At 66.7% G+C, this 17,594-nt stretch overlaps 1 protein-coding gene across 2 annotated transcripts in view; it reads right to left on the reverse strand.

Annotated features, from left to right (window-relative positions):
• The window catches only part of HOMER2 (homer scaffold protein 2), a 31,863-nt gene extending 15,037 nt beyond the window's left edge, over positions 1-16,826 (reverse strand). Inside the window, exon 1 of one of the 2 annotated variants that reach the window (XM_037509948.2) lies at positions 16,795-16,826. In XM_037509948.2, coding sequence (XP_037365845.1) covers positions 16,795-16,799 — 5 coding nt within the window. In that variant the 5' untranslated portion in view covers positions 16,800-16,826. Of the gene's footprint in view, positions 1-16,438; positions 16,462-16,794 lie in introns of those variants that run through there. The other variant, XM_037509947.2, reaches the window with a different exon arrangement.
• Positions 16,827-17,594: the final 768 nt, after the last annotated feature.

Genomic DNA, 17,594 nt, shown 5'->3' on the forward strand with positions numbered 1-17,594 from the left:
GGGAGAATGGAGTCCTGCCCAGGACGTCCTGGCCACAGGCCCCCTGCCGAGCCGGGAGACCCCAGCCCTGGCCAACACCACGGGGGTTCCCTGTTAGAAACTCCCAGGACCAGCCAAGCCAGCCCAAGCTGGGCCACAAAATGGGACGTGTCCAGGCTGCTCTCACACAGCAGCCGAGAGCCATGCGGGGCCTCCCGACGGCTCGCTGGACGCGGGCTGGGCCCTCGTGCTGGGGCAGGGCTGAGAGTGGGCAGCGTGGTGCACAGAGAAACCAGGGATTTCAGGCACCCGGGACACTCACCCTTCACGTCGGGACGGGAAGACGTGACCACAAACTAGCCTCCCCGAGGAGGTCAGGGAGCCGCAGCCGGACGCGGCGTCTGGCCCCGAGGTGCGCCAACAAGCCAGGGCCAGGAAAGCGAGAGGTGGGACGCCTCGGGGCCGCCCTGCCCCCACCAGGGCCGCATCTGGGGCATGGGCACCTTTCTGCCCAGCCCCGTCCTCACCCGCCGGCGCTCCACGCCCAGCCAGTCTATTCCCAGCAGACCCCACCCCTCCTGCGGCGCTGTAAATAGAAGGCAGATGTGCCCGGGGCCGGCCTCTCTGGAGGCAGCGAGGCACCGACTGTCGTTCCCCTGCTGTCTTCAGAGCCGGAGAAACGCCAGCTGCTGCGCACGGAACGGGGGAACCTGACAGTAATTGTCGCCGGGAACAGTCAGGCGCCGAGCGGCTCTGCGGGCGCGGATGCCGGGGCCGCCTCGGGCCGCCTGCTCCAGCCGCTGCAGCTCCCTGAGACATGAGCCTGCAGAGGACCGGCCCGGCGGCCAGTCACGGAGAGGGAATAAGCTGCAGCGTGTCCCTGTACCTCCCTGAAGGGCGTGGCGGGGTCTCCTGTCGTGGCACCTGTCCAGCTAACACCACGCCCGCTCCGACGGAGACTGAACACAGCACACAGGCGATTCCAAGCCCCCCCGGAGGCCCCTCCATCACCACCAGCCCCGCACGCGGGGCTTCCCACACACGGGAAGACACTCCCCCCCAGCACTGGCTCCTGGGGCGCCAGACATGGCGGGCGGCCCTGCCCTCACTGAGCTCTGCTGCCCACTGCGAGGCCCCGTGCCCGGTGCTCCGCCGGCCGGAGGGCTGCTGGCCCTTCCCGTCCGCCACCTGAGACGGGCGCCTTGCTCCCCGGCCCCCGGCCCCAGCCCTCATGCCAGATGGTTCACAGGCTCCTGCCTGGCAGGGTCAAGTCCCCAGCGCCCAGAGAGGAGAGCTGGAAAGCCAAGCCAAAGGTTCTGGCACATTCTCTTCCGTGTGAGGACGCTAATGCAGGAGCCGTCCTCACGAGCAGGATTTCTCCAAGAGTTGAGAGGATTCTAGCCAAAGATGGCGACACTCGAGACTCCTGGCCTTGGGCAAACCGGCCTGTCCGTCCCAGGCCCCGGGGGAAGCTGCTGGAAGAGTTGTCCCCTTGGCGCCACGACCCAGCCCGGACCCCGAAGGCCCGTGGACGGCGAGGCGGCAGTCTCCGCGTGGGCGCCCCAGAGCTGAGCACAGCACGTCTGAAGGAAGGGGGCCTCGTGATGACCCCCCCCATCAAGGTCCCCGCGGGTCAGGGAGCACCAGCCCCACCTGCACTGAGGGCCCAAGACACCCGCCAGGCAGCTGAGCGCAGGCGCAACGGGGCATCGCCCCGCCAGGCTGCACCCCTTTCTAGTACTACCACAGCATCAAGGGCAGAAGTGCCGCCGGCAGCCCTGGCCCAGGGGACAGGCATGGGGCCACCACGGCCCTGGGCTGGGTCGGCTGCGAGGCCCCAGCCCTGCAGCACCCACGGGGTCAGGAGCAGCTCAGGGCTGGGCTCTCGGGGACACTGGGCGGCCAGTCACCGGGGAAACAGGGGCTGAGGGCAGGCTCTGGCTGCCCCCTCTGTCCACCCTCTTAAGGGCCCTCAAAAACCCAACACTTGGCTTTAGGGACAGAGGTGCCTGAGCTGAGGTCTCCCCGGACAGCTCTGGCTGGCGGCCTGCAGCGACGGGGGCAGGTGCAGAGGCCTCCTTTGGGTCCTCCTGGGCAGCATGAAGCCGCCGGACAGTGCCTCAGGCACGGACAGACGCTGCCATGCTGCTCCCCTCCCGCCAGGGCCTGGGTCCGCTAGGGACGGGCCCCATTCCTCTTCATGGGGGTGCCCTGCCTGCTCGTTCCCATGGCCTTGTGCACCGGCTGAGCGGCGGCGCCCAAACGTGGGCTCCCAGCCAAGCGTGCTCCCTGAACCCCGCCTCCCCGCACCCCTGCTCCAGGAATGGCTCTACCTGTCCTCTCCCCCCACCCAGGCCCTGAGCCCCTGCCTCGCCCGCCGCATGCTCAGGCCAGCAAGCTGAGCCCAGGGCCCGCCAGCGGCCAGCAGGGCACAGCCCCAGGCCCACAGTGTCCCCTAGAACCTGCACACAGGGCGGCAGGTGCTGGGGGCCCTGGGCTGTGGTTTAGGGCAGCGCCTGCACCCACTGGCCCCCAAGGCGCATGGGGCACGCAGATTCGACTTCGCGACAACGCGATTCGACTTCGAGTCCAGGAAAGACTAACGAGGCCGCGCCTGCAGGCACCGACACGGCGGGCATGAGGCTCGTCCTCGTGTGCATGAAGCTGTTGCCGGACGGCATTGCTCAGGGCCGGGGCAGACTGGGGCGAGCGGGCCAGGCCAGGGGAGCCGGACAGGGTAGTCACTGCGGGCTGGGGAGAGCGGGGCAGGCGGTCACTGTGGGCTGGACGGCCTTGTGCCCGCTTCCCCGGGGGCGGCACAAAACACTCCTGTCTCCAGGCCGGGACACAGGACCTCGGGGACGACGGCCTCTCTCCCACCTGCCCCCAGCTGTCGGTGAGCAGCCCCCCACGCCCCAGCAGGCCCCGCGCGAGGTGACAGGCAGGCACGCTCTGCCCAGGTCCCCCGAACAGCTCAGTCAGGGAGGGTGACAGCCAGATGGGTGGACCAGCCACCTCCCTTCGGGCTCGGCCCCCAATCCCGCCCTTGGCCCCCATCATACAGGGCTACATGTCGTTTGCGGGACGAGTCAGCTGCCAACCCCACAGGGTCAGGCCCCGTGACCTCCGGAACCGACATTATTTATTTTAGCAAAGCAACCAGGAGCGAACTGGAAAGTCCAGGTACCTGCAAGGGCAGAGTCAACAAGTCAGCACAATGGAGCACTGTGAGCCGCGCGGAAAGGCTCTGACACCCGTATGAATACTGCCCCGCGCAGAGCCAGTAGGTGCCCGCGGCTCCAAGGGCAGAGCCACGCGCCTCTCAGCGGCACCGTCCCGGGCCAAGGCCAGGCGGGCTGTGCAGAGCAGGCAGCCCTGAGCCCCTGCTGGGCCCGGCGCGTTTTTCTCCCGCCTCCCTTCTCCTGTTGAGTTTTCCAGTGTCTTCCAGCTGCGCCTCCATTCTGTCCACCGGCTGAGCCCCAGGCTCCGTCCTGAGGCAGCACCCACAGCCGCGGCTCCCGGTCCCCTGCACGGTGCTTCTCGGCAGCACTTTTCATTGACCCCGACCCAGGCGTCCTATCTGCCCCCGACAGTCTCCCCCACGCCTCCTGCTTCGCTGGGGTGGACCATTCACCCCAAGCCCTGCCGGTCAGACGTGGCCTTTGCCCTGCCCGAATCCAAGACTGGCCTGGCCAGGGGCCAGCTCCCTAGAGTGGCCGAAACAAAAGGCCCAAACTTGGTGCTTCAATAAGGACCTCCTGGCCGGCAGCTGGAGGCCAGTCACTCGCTGGGCTGAGACCAGGGTGTCGAAGGGCCTGACTCCAGGGAGGGCCTGTCTCCTGCCCTCTCCAGCTCGAGAGCCTCTGCTCCCCCTTCAGAGCCACTGCGCAGCGGGGATCTGCATCCCTGCTCCTGGCTGTGGGGTGAAAGCCCCGCCCCTCCCTCAAGGGCCGTGTGAGGCGTCAGGGCCACCAGGACAATCCAGGCCATCCCGGCCCAAGACCCTGGGCTCCTGCCCTGCAGGGCCCGGGCACAGGAGGGGCCGCGGGCGTTCTCCCTCCACCTGCCACACGGAACAGGCCTCAGAATGGTTCAAACCACTTTCCTTTGGACCCTTGAAGGCCGGGCTGCCCTGACCGGGACCTGCTCGCCCCTCAAGAGGCCGGGCTCCCGGCTCCCCCAGCACCGCGCGTCCAGCGCCACCCGCCTGCCCTGGCAGCCAAGAGGGCTTCACTGCGGAACCGACACCCCCACCCCCGCCTGGCCTCGGCCGAGGGAGCTCACGCGCCCCCATCTCCCCAACGAACACGTGCCCCAGAACTTCCACCAAGCGCCGGACCCCAGTCCTACCCGGCAGCCCTGCCGGCCAGGGTGGGGCCAGGGCCAGGGCGGGACGGGGCTCCGAGCTCTGCGGGAGCCGCCCCCGCTCAGCCTGTGTTCTCACGGCCGCCCTCGCTCTCGCTCCCCAGAAACGCTCGCGACCTCCCAGGGGCTGCTCATCCCCATTCGCATCACCACTGGGGTCAGACCCGTGACCTCGCGTCACCGCCTGAACAGGCTCGGAGGAGAGCAGGGGCCGCCCCGTGCCTGAGAGCTGAGTTACCCCATTAATTGTTCAGACCCCCCACCCCTGTGTGGCCCAGTCAGCAGATACTGCCCCGGCCTGAGCAGGGGTGGGGGGGGTGCCGTCCTGCACCCTGAGGGGCCACCCTGGCCTCCCCACACAGCCCTCCTACTGGACCCTACCAGACACAGCCCTGCGGGGAGGCGAGAGCTGCAGCACCGGGTGTCCTTGGGGTTCCCCTGCTCCCAGCCCAGAGCCAGAGGCCCCGGCAGGCGGGCGGGGTCACCCCTCTCAGCTTGCGCGACCCAGAACTTCTCGCGCCAGAGCAAAGCCTGCCCCACACGCCCCGGCTCTACAAAGGTCCAAGACTAAAAATAAACACAGGCATTTGAAGGAGCCCCGAAATAGTCAGCCCCCCGCAGAGGCAGGCGCTGGGGCAGGCCGGCCGGCAGGAGTCTCCCTGCCACAGAGAACGTGCCCGTGACCTCAGACTGACGCCCACCTGGGGGCCTCCGCCGCTCAGGCCCATGCAGGCCCCGCGGGCTCTCCATGAGTGGTCAGCGCCGAGTCCCCCCCGCCTGTCCACTGGCTGTGCGGCCCCCTTGCGCCCCGCTGCCCACCACATGCCCCCCATGCACCTGTGCCTGCCCGCACCCCCTCTTCCTGGCCCACCCACTCGGCCCCGCCATCAGCATCTGACCCCTCAAGGCCCAGTGGTGTTCGCCAGCAGGGGGGCCGCGCCTAGCGGGGGCCTGCGGAGCTGCAAGGGGGTCTCTGTGGACAGAGGGGTGCAGAGAGCCCCCTCCAGGCACACGCCTGCTCACACACATGCACATCTGCTCACACTCATCGCACACACCTGCCCCCCCCATGCTGCCTGCGGTGACTGGGCAGGAGCAGCTGCGGGTGGGGTCCTGCGTCTCCTCCTGGCTCTGGGAAAGGCCTGGCCGTCACGACCTGTCCCGTCAAAAACCCCGACCCCCCCCTCCGCGTCCCGCCCAGTGCCACGCCCACCACCCCGGCCACCGCCTGCTTCCCACGGCTCTTCGGATGCGCGGGATGACCGCTGCCCTGCGGCCCTCTGCGAGTCCTGGGGCGCCCGCCCAGGCGGCAGCCCTGTCCGTGTCTGGGTGGACATCGCAGCGCCGGGACCGCACCTCGGCAAGGGCTGTCGAATGAGTGGATTGTGAGTCATCGTTTTTGCAACTGTCCACTCTGCCGCGAACCCTGCAAGGACAGGGACAGGCCCGTCTCATCCCCAGGAGCCCCGCGTCAGAGTGTCCGGGGGGCTGTCCAGCTGACAGCCGCGTGCGTGTGTGCAAGCGTGCGTGTGCGTGTGAGCAAGTGGGGGCCTGCCGCCGGGGTGCAGATGGCCCCGGCCAGGCCAGCGGCGCGGGAAGCCAGGCTCGGGCTGTCCAGGCACGCACAGCGGCCACGCCTCGCGGGCAGGTGTTTGATATCAGACTTGATAAAGCCGGTCCCAGGGAGCACCCGAAATGTTTCACTCTAAACACAGGTGAGCTAGAAACTCTCTGGCAGGAACTTCCTTCCAGCAAAGCCACTGGGTCCCGCCTTTCAGCCAGACTTTGGGGTCTGCTGCGCAGCTGCCGCAGGCACCGATCGGCTCTCGCAGAAGGACGAGGAGTAACCGAGAGACCCACGTCTGTGATGCCGAGGGGACCGGGCTTCTCGACTGCTCTCGCGGGTGCCCTGAAGGGCCCTGACCCAGGTCACGAGGAGCCGCCAGCCGATCGGGCTCCTGCCGGGCACCACCGGCCCAGAGGAGCCTCTGGTGCCCAGAGGGCAGCTCCTGGTCCCCAGGGTCTGACTCGGGGCCAGAAAGAGGGGGCAGAGTGGGCTCCACTGCGAGGGCCCCTCTGAGCCCAGGTGCGTGCTGCGGCCCCAGGCCCAGCCCACGGCAGGCATGTGGCATCCGGTGGGGGAGACAGCTCTCCACACGCCAGGGGACCCTGAGGCCCGCCCGAGGCCAGGGAGGCTGAGGCACGCTGGGGAGGCCAGGCAGGCTCCCGGGGAGGGCCTGTCAGAAGACCCCGACCTGAGAGGATGGCCATGTCCTCTCCACAGAGCGCAAGCCTGCCCCAACCCTGGCCTCCGCACGGCGCTGGCGGACCTTCCCCAGGGGAACCCCTGCTTTTCTTCAGAACCCACTGCAGACCTTGAAACTACACTGCCCTTGGCACTGTGGCTCTGGGAGGCCTGAGCCGCTGGGACCACCTCGTCATGCCTGAAATCACGGCTGAGACCCTCCGTGAGTAAACGTGCCCCTCCTGACGGAACTCGCTCTCCCGCAGAAACCAAGCAAGATGCCAGGGGCCACGGTATGGCCGTCCTCCGTCCCGCAGCCCTACAGGGAAGGCCACGGGCATCACAGAATGGACAGGCAGCCAGGAAACGACCACTCAGTTCTGAGACGCCCCCACTGCTTCCACAGGGGCCTCCTGGAGAAACAGCAGCCTCCGTTCCCTGCACAGACTCTCCAGAAACTTCCACCAGCACAGACGGAAACTAGGCCGATGCTCTGGTGGTGCAGGGGATGCAGATGTGGCTGCACCTGTTCTTCTCTGAGGAGGGGCCGCTGGGTGGCCAGGCCGGGACACCCCCTCCCCTGGGCACGGCTCAATTATGTAAGAAACGAAGCATTATTTCCTTTGCAGGCAAAGCTCTCAGAACACTTAAAATTCAGGGGAGACGCCAAGGAGCAGCTTTTTATAGCTCCCTCCCTTGAAGCAAGTGATAGGGCTTTCAATCAGGCTGTGGGATGCCAATTCCAGTTTTCCAGAAAATTCCATCCCTGGTAGGCATGTCTGCTTAAGGGGTACGGGGGGACAAGGCAGAAAACAGGAAGCTCTGATAAAGCCAAGCTCAAGTCACCGAGGGCTCCGCCCTCAGGAGTCACTCTTAAACCTAGCGGGTCAGGCTCTGCTGGTGTCAGAGGGGAGTGGCTGCCGGGCCAGCCCTGGACCCGAGGGCTCGGGGCATCCAGGTCTCTAGGGGTGAAACTGAGCTCACCGGGCAGCCAAGCCCAACGCCACAAACCGCCAAGGGGGGAGGAGGGCGCGGAGGGGTCTCACCGCCCAGCGTGGGGAGGAGAGGAGCCGGCACAGGCGAGCTGGCCGAGGGCCCCACAGCACGTCCACGCCGTTCCCTGAAGGCCGCTCACTTGCGCAGGGCAGGGAAGCCTCTTCCCACGGAGGCCGTGACAGGAGGCGCGTGCTGGTGGGGCTCTCAGAAGGGCCTGGAGGAATCGTCAAGAACAGAGCAGTGAGCGGCCCCTTGGGGACATGGGCCAGAGCCAGGCGGGGACAGGGAGGCGCCTCCGTTATTCCTCATCCTTCTGCGAGAGCCGACCGGTACCCGCGGCGGCTGCGTGGCCTGCAGCCCTGAAGTCCGGCTGAAAGGCCGCCTGCGCCTCGGGGATCCAGTGGTTTACTGGAAGGAAGTTCCTGCCAGAGGGTTTCTAGCTCACCTGTGTTTAGAACGAAACATTTCGGGTGCTCCCTGGGACAATAAAGTCGGTCCCCCAGAACCACGGGATCAAACATCTGCCCGCGAGGAGTGGCCGCTGTGCATGCCCAGGTGGCACGAGCCTGAGCCTGGCTTCCCGAGGCTGCTGGCCTGGCCAGAGCTGTCTGCACCTTGGCAGCAGGCCCCCACTTACTCACACGCATGCTTGCACGCCCACACACCTCCTACGAAGCAGTCTACTGGCAGACCAGGTTTCTTGTTGGCATACACAGCCAGCTCTCCTGACTGCCTGTCCCTGTGGGTGAGCGTGCCCCACCACACCACCCAAGAGGCTTGGCGATGGGAGGCCACGCTGCCAAGAGCAAACCTTATATCGTACAGGGCCCTGGATGACAGACAAGGAGGCGGCTCTGGACTGCGCAGGGTGGGGAGAAGCTAGGGTACTTCAGGGCCACCTGTCAGAAATGATGGTGGTGATGGTGGTGGTGATGGTGATGGTGGTGATGGTGATGGTGGTGGTGATGGTGATGGTGGTGATGGTGGTGATGGTGATGGTGGTGATGGTGATGGTGGTGATGATGATAGTGGTGGTGATGGTGATGGTGGTGATGGTGATGGTGGTGATGGTGATGGTGGTGATGGTGATGGTGGTGATGGTGGTGATGGTGATGGTGGTGATGGTGATGGTGGTGGTGATGGTGATGGTGGTGATTGTGGTGATGGTGGTTATGGTGATGGTGATGGTGGTGGTGGTAATGGTGGTGGTGATGGTGGTGGTGGTGATGGTGGTGATTGTGGTGATGGTGGTTATGGTGATGGTGATGGTGGTGATGGTGGTGATGGTGGTGATGGTGATGGTGGTGATGGTGGTGGTGGTGGTGGTGGTGATGGTGGTGATGGTGGTGGTGGTGATGGTGGTGATGGTGATGGTGGTGATGGTGATGGTGGTGATGGTGGTGATGGTGGTGGTGGTGGTGGTGGTGGTGATGGTGATGGTGGTGATGGTGGTGATGGTGATGGTGGTGATGGTGATGGTGGTGATGGTGGTGATGGTGGTGATGGTGATGGTGGTGATGGTGGTGGTGATGGTGGTGGTGGTGATGGTGGTGATTGTGGTGATGGTGGTTATGGTGATGGTGATGGTGGTGATGGTGGTGATGGTGGTGATGGTGATGGTGGTGATGGTGGTGGTGGTGGTGGTGGTGATGGTGATGGTGGTGGTGATGGTGATGGTGGTGATGGTGGTGATGGTGGTGGTGGTGGTGGTGATGGTGGTGGTGGGTGATGGTGGTGATTGTGGTGATGGTGGTTATGGTGATGGTGATGGTGGTGATGGTGGTGATGGTGGTGATGGTGATGGTGGTGATGGTGGTGGTGGTGATGGTGGTGATGGTGATGGTGGTGATGGTGGTGATGGTGATGGTGGTGATGGTAGTGATGGTGGTGGTGATGGTGGTGGTGGTGATGGTGGTGATGGTGATGGTGGTGGTGGTGATGGTGGTGATGGTGGTGATGGCGATGGTGGTGGTGATGGTGGTGATGGTGATGGTGGTGATTGTGGTGATGGTGGTTATGGTGATGGTGGTGATGGTGGTGATGGTGGTGATGGTGATGGTGGTGATGGTGGTGATGGTGATGGTGATGGTGGTGATGGTGGTGGTGGTGGTGGTGGTGGTGATGGTGATGGTGGTGATGGTGGTGATGGTGATGGTGGTGATGGTGATGGTGGTGATGGTGGTGGTGGTGGTGGTGATGGTGGTGATGGTGATGGTGGTGATGGTGGTGATGGTGGTGGTGATGGTGGTGGTGGTGATGGTGGTGATTGTGGTGATGGTGGTTATGGTGATGGTGATGGTGGTGATGGTGGTGATGGTGGTGGTGGTGGTGGTGATGGTGATGGTGGTGATGGTGGTGATGGTGATGGTGATGGTGGTGATGGTGGTGGTGGTGGTGGTGGTGGTGATGGTGATGGTGGTGATGGTGGTGATGGTGATGGTGGTGATGGTGATGGTGGTGATGATGGTGATGGTGATGGTGGTGATGGTGGTGATGGTGGTGGTGATGGTGGTGGTGGTGATGGTGGTGATTGTGGTGATGGTGGTTATGGTGATGGTGATGGTGGTGGTGGTGATGGTGGTGGTGATGGTGGTGATTGTGGTGATGGTGGTTATGGTGATGGTGATGGTGGTGATGGTGGTGATGGTGGTGGTGGTGGTGGTGATGGTGATGGTGGTGGTGGTGATGGTGGTGATGGTGGTGATGGTGATGGTGGTGATGGTGGTGGTGATGGTGGTGGTGGTGATGGTGGTGATTGTGGTGATGGTGGTTATGGTGATGGTGATGGTGGTGGTGGTGATGGTGGTGGTGATGGTGATGGTGGTGATGGTGGTGATGGTGGTGGTGGTGATGGTGGTGATGGTGATGGTGGTGATGGTGATGGTGGTGGTGATGGTGATGGTGGTGATGGTGATGGTGGTGATTGTGGTGATGGTGATGGTGATGGTGGTGATGGTGGTGATGGTGGTGGTGATGGTGGTGGTGGTGATGGTGGTGATGGTGGTGGTGATGGTGGTGGTGGTGATGGTGATGGTGGTGATGGTGATGGTGGTGATGGTGATGGTGGTGATGGTGGTGGTGATGGTGGTGATGGTGGTGGTGATGGTGATGGTGGTGATGGTGATGGTGGTGATGGTGGTGGTGATTGTGGTGATGGTGGTGATGGTGGTGGTGGTGATGGTGGTGACGGTGGTGGTGATGGTGGTGATGGTGATGGTGATGGTGGTGATTGTGGTGATGGTGGTTATGGTGATGGTGATGGTGGTGGTGGTGATGGTGGTGGTGATGGTGATGGTGGTGATGGTGGTGGTGATGGTGGTGGTGGTGATGGTGGTGGTGATGGTGATGGTGGTGATGGTGATGGTGGTGATGGTGGTGATGGTGATGGTGGTGATGGTAGTGATGGTGGTGGTGATGGTGGTGGTGGTGATGGTGGTGATGGTGATGGTGGTGGTGGTGATGGTGGTGATGGTGGTGATGGCGATGGTGGTGGTGATGGTGGTGATGGTGATGGTGGTGATGGTGATGGTGGTGATGGTGGTGATGGTGATGGTGGTGATGGTGGTGGTGGTGATGGTGATGGTGGTGGTGGTGATGGTGATGGTGGTGGTGGTGATGGTGGTGATGGTGATGGTGATGGTGGTGATTGTGGTGATGGTGGTGATGGTGATGGTGGTGGTGGTCGTAGTGATTGTGGTGATGGTGGTGATGGTGATGGTGGTGATGGTGGTGATTGTGGTGATGGTGGTGATGGTGATGGTGGTGATGGTGGTGATGGTGATGGTGATGGTGGTGATTGTGGTGATGGTGGTGATGGTGATGGTGGTGGTGATTGTGGTGGTGATGGTGATGGTGGTGGTGGTGGTGATGGTGATGGTGGTGGCGGTGCTGATGGTGCTGATGGTGATAGTGTTTATAATAACAAACCTTGGCCATCATTACTGAACACTTAGGTTCCAGGCATTGTACTAGATGCTGTACACACATGTTCTCACTTAATCATCTCAATCACTTAACAGCTAAGTCAGTGAAGCCAACAGAGAAAGCCACTTGCCCCAGCTCACCCAGCAGCCAGGGGCAGGGTCAGACCATCTGCATTTACCCATCTCTGAACGGGCAGCCCCAGGTCACTAATGGGCTGCTTGGCGACAGCCCTTCTCCCTCCAGCCTGTCTGCAGGAGCTAGCGGGCACCTCTTGTACCCCCTGAGGGGCAGTGGCTGGATGCCCCCCACCGGGGCCCCTTCTCCTGGAACTGGCTCCGTTCCCCTCCCCAGGGGCTCCTGTGCCAGGCGGCTCCCCCAGGGCAACAAAGCCAAAGTAACTCCCCTCCCTTCTTACTGAAGCGCTCCAATTAAAAGCTTTCCCAATTAGCGATCCAGAGGGACGCAGTGCTCAGGCAGCGGGGTCTGGGCTTTTCCTCACTAATTGGCCCCGCTGGACGGCCCCCCGGAACCCACACAGACTCCCCGGGGCTAGGGGAGGACAAAGGCTGGCCAGGCCAGGCTTCTCCAGGGCCTCGCAGGCAGGCATCTCTGCGGGGGGGCAGCGCCTAGTTCCTCGGAGGAGAGATGCCAGACACCCAGCTCGCTTGTGAACGGCAGTGTGTATTCTTCAAGTCTCTCCTGTCGCTGACAAATGTCTAAATGTGTCCCCACAAGCATATTTTTATTCTAACTATCTAAATTGACACATAATTTGAATAGATCCTACCGGAGTGATCCCACATGACGAACAGCACCGGTGGCAACAGATGGGGGCTCCTTCTCGCCTGCGGTGGAGCTCCCCGCCGACATGCCTCCCACGCACAGTGCACCCCGCTGGGGAACGATTCGACGCCAGCCTCGCCTCCACACCCGGGAACACACCCGGCGCCCGCCGCCAGGCTGGGAGTGCAGGCTCGTGGGAGCTCTGGGGGCAGCAGGAGCGGGTAGCGGGTCAGGCCGAGAGCAACTTCCTGCCCGGTGCTCCCCGGCTGCCGTCTGCTCCAGTTATTTCCACGCTGGAAAGGAACACAGCCTGACTCCTCAGCCCCCAGGTCAGGGCCGGCCTGCGACGCTGGAGGCGCCTCCTCTGCCGTGCGCTGGTGTGGGCGGCCGCACCCGCCACAGTGGCCAGTGAGTCCTTCTCCAACAGAAAAGCCTACCCCGCCCCCACCCACTGCAGAGCAAGGGGCGTCTCTTCCAGTGGCCCTGGCCCAGGCGCCCCAACCCTAACAGGCCGGCAGGGCTGTCCAGATGCTCCACAGTGGCCTGACACAAGCGCAGTGCGTGCAGGACCCTCAGACAGCCACCAGTCCTCGCCCGAGGGGCGGCGGGCGGGCTGACGCCCCCAGATACTGGCTCTGAAGCAGAGGGTGCTGGGGTGGCCTGGTTGCTCCCGCCCGGAGAACCGTCGCCTGAGAAGTCAGAGCAGGATCTGCTGGTCTTTCCAAACACGGCAGGCAGCTCAGGCGGCTGAGCCCAGCGTGCTCTCAGCGACAGCGGCCACTCCTGGTGTCCTCGCCCGAAGCCCCCAGGGCAGCATGAATTAAACATCTCGTTTAAACTCCCCTCCGTCCTTGGCCTCCCTGGTGGCGCAAGGGGTTAAGACGCAACCTATGAAGCAATTCACAGCCTCTGCAGCACAAGTGCCATCCCGGGCCGGCCAGGGAGCAGCCCACATGGCACAGCAGACCTCTCCTGGCTCCCCACCGCTCCCCTCAGCAATGCACTTTGGTCAATCTGCCTGTTCTGCTCCCCCCTCTGGGAATCCTCTCACCCCCCACACCTCTGGCCTGTTCCCCAGCCCTTGTATGCATAAATAAATCTTTAAAATAATAAAAATAAAAATAAACTCACCTCCGACCTACAGCACACACCCACGAGGGCAGGACCCCGCGCCTCACCGCCCCCCGAAGCGCGCTCCAATCTCCTCACAGACGGAGGGGAACCGTGAACCCCGGAAAGTCAGTCTGAAAACCCACAATAGAACCAAAGATACACATTCGCCGCAGAATCTCTGAGAGGCGCCCATATTAGGGGCCACACCCCAAGGACGAGCAGCCCTGCCGGGTGCTGGGTGGGTGGGTAGGCCGGGACGGAGGGGAGTCAGAGTGGAAGGCGTGAGCGGCAGAGGAGCGTGGACGGTGCAGGCACCCTGGGCGCCGAGTCAGGGCAGCTGGACACTGGGCGGTGAAGGGGAAGCTCGTGGCCAGAGCAGGGGTGGGCAGGCCTGGCCGCAGACACCACGGGCAGGTGAGAAGCCCCAGCACAGGCCGGGCGGGGCCGGCCACAGCCCAGCTGCAGCACAGCGGCCCGGACTCTACCCGGGGCCTCATGGCAGCCGGAGGCTCCCTCAGCGCAAAGGACACGCGTCTGGTGTCCTTTCTATGTCGCTTGAGCAAGCCGGAGCAGAGGAGCTGGGCTTATCACGATGTCCAGGCCCACGTCCGGAAAGACTGCCCACCCTCGAGCCAGCGCCGGATCACAGTGCGTCCGGGCGGGGGCCCGGCCTGTGCGAGGCACCAGAGGCACCGCGGAGAGGGGAGGCCCGTCCACGCGGGCACAGGTGGGGAGACAGAGACGGAGCCAGCGGCCCGGCAATGGCCGCGGGCCGGCAGGGCTGCAGGGACGAGGGGTGGCCACGTCAGCAAGGGCGGGGGCGGCGTGGAGCTAGTCTCGGGGAGCTGGGGAGACTGGGCAGGGGGCCTGACGCGGACACCTGAGAGCCGGGTGTCGGGCGGGGCGGAGGGGGTCACAGCGCGAGGCCTGCTGTGGGAGCCGGCCCCGCCCAGGGCAGCCAGGAGCAGCGCGGCTGGCTGGGCCGGGGCCACCCCGTGTCCAGCAGGGGGGTTTAAAGAGGACAGGGATGGGACCCGCTGTGCCACGCCAACGCCCGTCACTGGGGCTCCGGCCTGGGGGGATGCCGCGAGGCCCCACAGTGGAAGCTGGGGCGAGCCCAGGAGGAGGTGCCGGGTCAGGCCTAGCGGGGGAGCTGGGATGGGGGTGGACGCAGCCAGAGAGCCCCGAGGCAGAACCCCGGACCCGCGGGCAGGCTGAGCATGGGGGCACCGGCGGGGGGTGAGAGGAGCCGGCACCACACGGGGACGCGGTGGCGGGAAGCCGCTCCAGGGAGGGGAGGCGGGAGAGGGTCTGGGGGCTCCCCGGGGGGCGGGGCAGGCGGTGGGGCCTGGACCTTGAGGTGTTTTCACATGAAGGGGAGCAAGGAAGTGGGATGGAGGGGAGAGGACGTGGGTGAGACGCAAAGGCCCAGGCGCCCAGGGGGCGGCCTCGAGCCGCAGGTGGCCCTGAAGTCCGTCCAGCAGCCCCACCCCCGGGTTCACACCCCCAGGAGTAAGGACGCGCTTTCAGGGGCACAGGCACCCACGGTCACCGCAGCGGCCAGAGGCGGGGCGTGCCCGGTGCCCCGAGCGGGGCCGGGAAGGAGCGAGCCCCCACCACGGAGCCCCCCACCACGGAGCCCCCCACCCCCGTCCACGCAGCACAGCCTGGCAGAGTCCCTGGCCCCGCGCTCCCCCCCGCCGGGCTCGGCGGGGAAAGGATGACACGGGTTCTATTTTCAGTCAAAACGGCTCCTCCACCCCCAGCCTCGGCCCCTCTCAACTTACAGGCGGGCGCTGCGGGCAGCACAGGGCGGGACGGCGGGACACACGGCCACGGGGCCACCGGCACAGCCGCCCCAGACCCGGTCCCCGCGGCCCGGGCCCCGCCGCCCCTCCGGCCTCCCCCCAACAAATACTATCTTCTGCCGTTTCCCCGAAGCTTTCCTGAGTAAACGCTTCCCCTTCCTCGGGCTGCCCCATCCCCACGGCCCCGCCGGCGCCTGCTCCGAGCTTCACCGCCAGCCCCGGGCGCGCGACCCCCGTCTTCCCACAAATGTTTGGGGTGTTTCCTCCGCATGAAACCCGAGGCCTCCGAGACCCCAGGTTCAGGGAGCAGCGGCTCTGCCTCGGGGTCCCTGGGGCTGTTACAGAAACCGCTGCTGGGGCAGCCTCCAGGGGAGGGCGCCCCGCCGGCCCCGCTGCCTTTGCTCCCCGGGGCTCCGGCCCCTCCACGGGCCGCCGCCCCAAGGAGCGGGGACCGGTGACCGTGACCGACTCCAGAGACTCACGGGGGCACAGCCGGGCCGCGGAGAGGGGCCGCCCCTTCCCCTCCTCACCAGCCCCCACGGGAGAGCAGGAGCTGGGGTGCCCCAAGTCTCTGGCCCCCAGGACCCAAGGAAGCCATGTCCAGCGCAGGGGGCGCAGAGCCAGCTCAGGTGCGCTCGCCCGGCGCCTGCGACGCCCCCACGCCCGCCAGGCTGCGGCCCACTGCCCCCAGTCGACCCCGCCGGGCCTCGCCCCCTGGCCCGCAGAGTGGACCCTCCTGGCCCGCAGAGCGGACCCTCCTGGCCGGCAGAGCGGACCCTCCTGGCCCGCAGAGGGGACCCTCCTGGCCGGCAGAGGGGACCCTCCTGGCCCGCAGAGGGGACCCTCCTGGCCGCAGAGGGGACCCTCCTGGCCCGCAGAGCGGACCCTCCTGGCCGGCAGAGCGGACCCTCCTGGCCCGCAGAGGGGACCCTCCTGGCCCGCAGAGGGGACCCTCCTGGCCGCAGAGGGGACCCTCCTGGCCGCAGAGGGGACCCTCCTGGCCGGCAGAGCGGCCCGGGCGCCGGCTCCGGGCGGGCCGCGCGGCTCCCCCCGCACCAGCACCACGTGCGCGCGAGTGCGCCCCGGACCCCGCGCGGCGCCCCCCCCCCCCCCCCCCCGCTCCGCGGAGCCCACGCCGGCCCGTCCAGCACTTCGGGCCAGAGCGGAGCCGGCCAGGCGGCCCAGCGTCCCTGCGGCCCGTCCAGGGCTCGGCGCGCGGCCTCACCTGGGCCCCCGGCCGCCGTCCATCCTCCCGGGGCCGGGCTGCGGGCGGGCGCGGCTACCCGGGGCTCCCCCGGCCCAGGGAAACTTCCATCCCCACCCCGGCCGCGCGGAGCCGGCGACACCTCGGCGCGGGGGGCGCGGGGCGCGGGGGGCGCGGGGGGCGCGGGGCGCGGGGGGCGCGGGGGGCGGGGGGCGCGGGGCGCGGCGAGGGAGGCGGGCGCCCGGGCGGGGACCCGGCCCGGAGCCCGCGCGCCCGGCGGAGGCGCGGGGCCGGCGGCGGCTGCGGGCGCGCGCCCGGGCGCGGGGGCTCCGGGGCGGGCGCGCGCGGCGCGGCGCGGCGCGGCGCGGCTCGCTCACCCCATCTCCGGCGCTGCTGGCGGCCGCTCCGACGGGCCCCGGCTCGCTGGCTGTCCGCGCGCTCGGCCGCCGCTCCCCGCGGCCAGGCGGGGCCGTGCGCGGTCAGCCCCGGCGCCGCTCCATGCCGGGTGCGCGGGGCGCCGCCGGGCGCGGGCGGGCGGGGGCCGGGGCTGGGCGGCTCTCCCGGGCGGCGCCCTCGCTCCCGCGCCCCGCCCCTCCTTACGTAACCCCGGGGCCCCGGGCCGCGGCGGGGCGCGGGGGGCGGCGGGGCGCGGGGGCGCGGGGGGCTGCGCGCCGCCGCCCGGGCCGGCTGGCCTCGGCGCGCTGGAAGCGGGGGGCGCGCGCCGGCCTCTGCCCGGGGTGGGCGCCCCCGCCCCCAGCCGGAGGGACCCGGGCGGCGCTGAGTCCCCGGCCGGGACTCGCACAAGGTCACGCCCGCGGTCGGAGCCGGGGCTGCAGAGGCGGGGTGGGCACGACGCGCCCCTCCTGGGGACACCCCAGCCTTCACCCTCCTCTGCCGGCTGGTGCCCCAAAGCCACGTGCAGGGAGGACCTGCGCCCCGAGCGAGGGGCTGGGACTCTCAGCCAGAGGCTCGGGCTTTGTGCTGGAAGGAGGGTGGGGATGGCACAGTGGGCCACTGGGAGCGGCTCTTCCCCCCCGGGGCTCTGCTGCCGCGGGGCCACCCAGCCTGCCGCCCTCCTCTGGGCCTTCCAGGGGACGTTTCCTGCCGAGAACTCCAGGCCGCAGGCCCCGGCCCCCAGCACAGAGCCGGGGACCCTCCCCGCAGCTCACGGCCACAG

Source organism: Talpa occidentalis, unplaced genomic scaffold, assembly GCF_014898055.3.
Source record: "Talpa occidentalis isolate TD23 unplaced genomic scaffold, MPIMG_talOcc4v2.1 talOcc4.14, whole genome shotgun sequence".
Classification (NCBI taxonomy): Eukaryota; Metazoa; Chordata; class Mammalia; order Eulipotyphla; family Talpidae; genus Talpa; species Talpa occidentalis.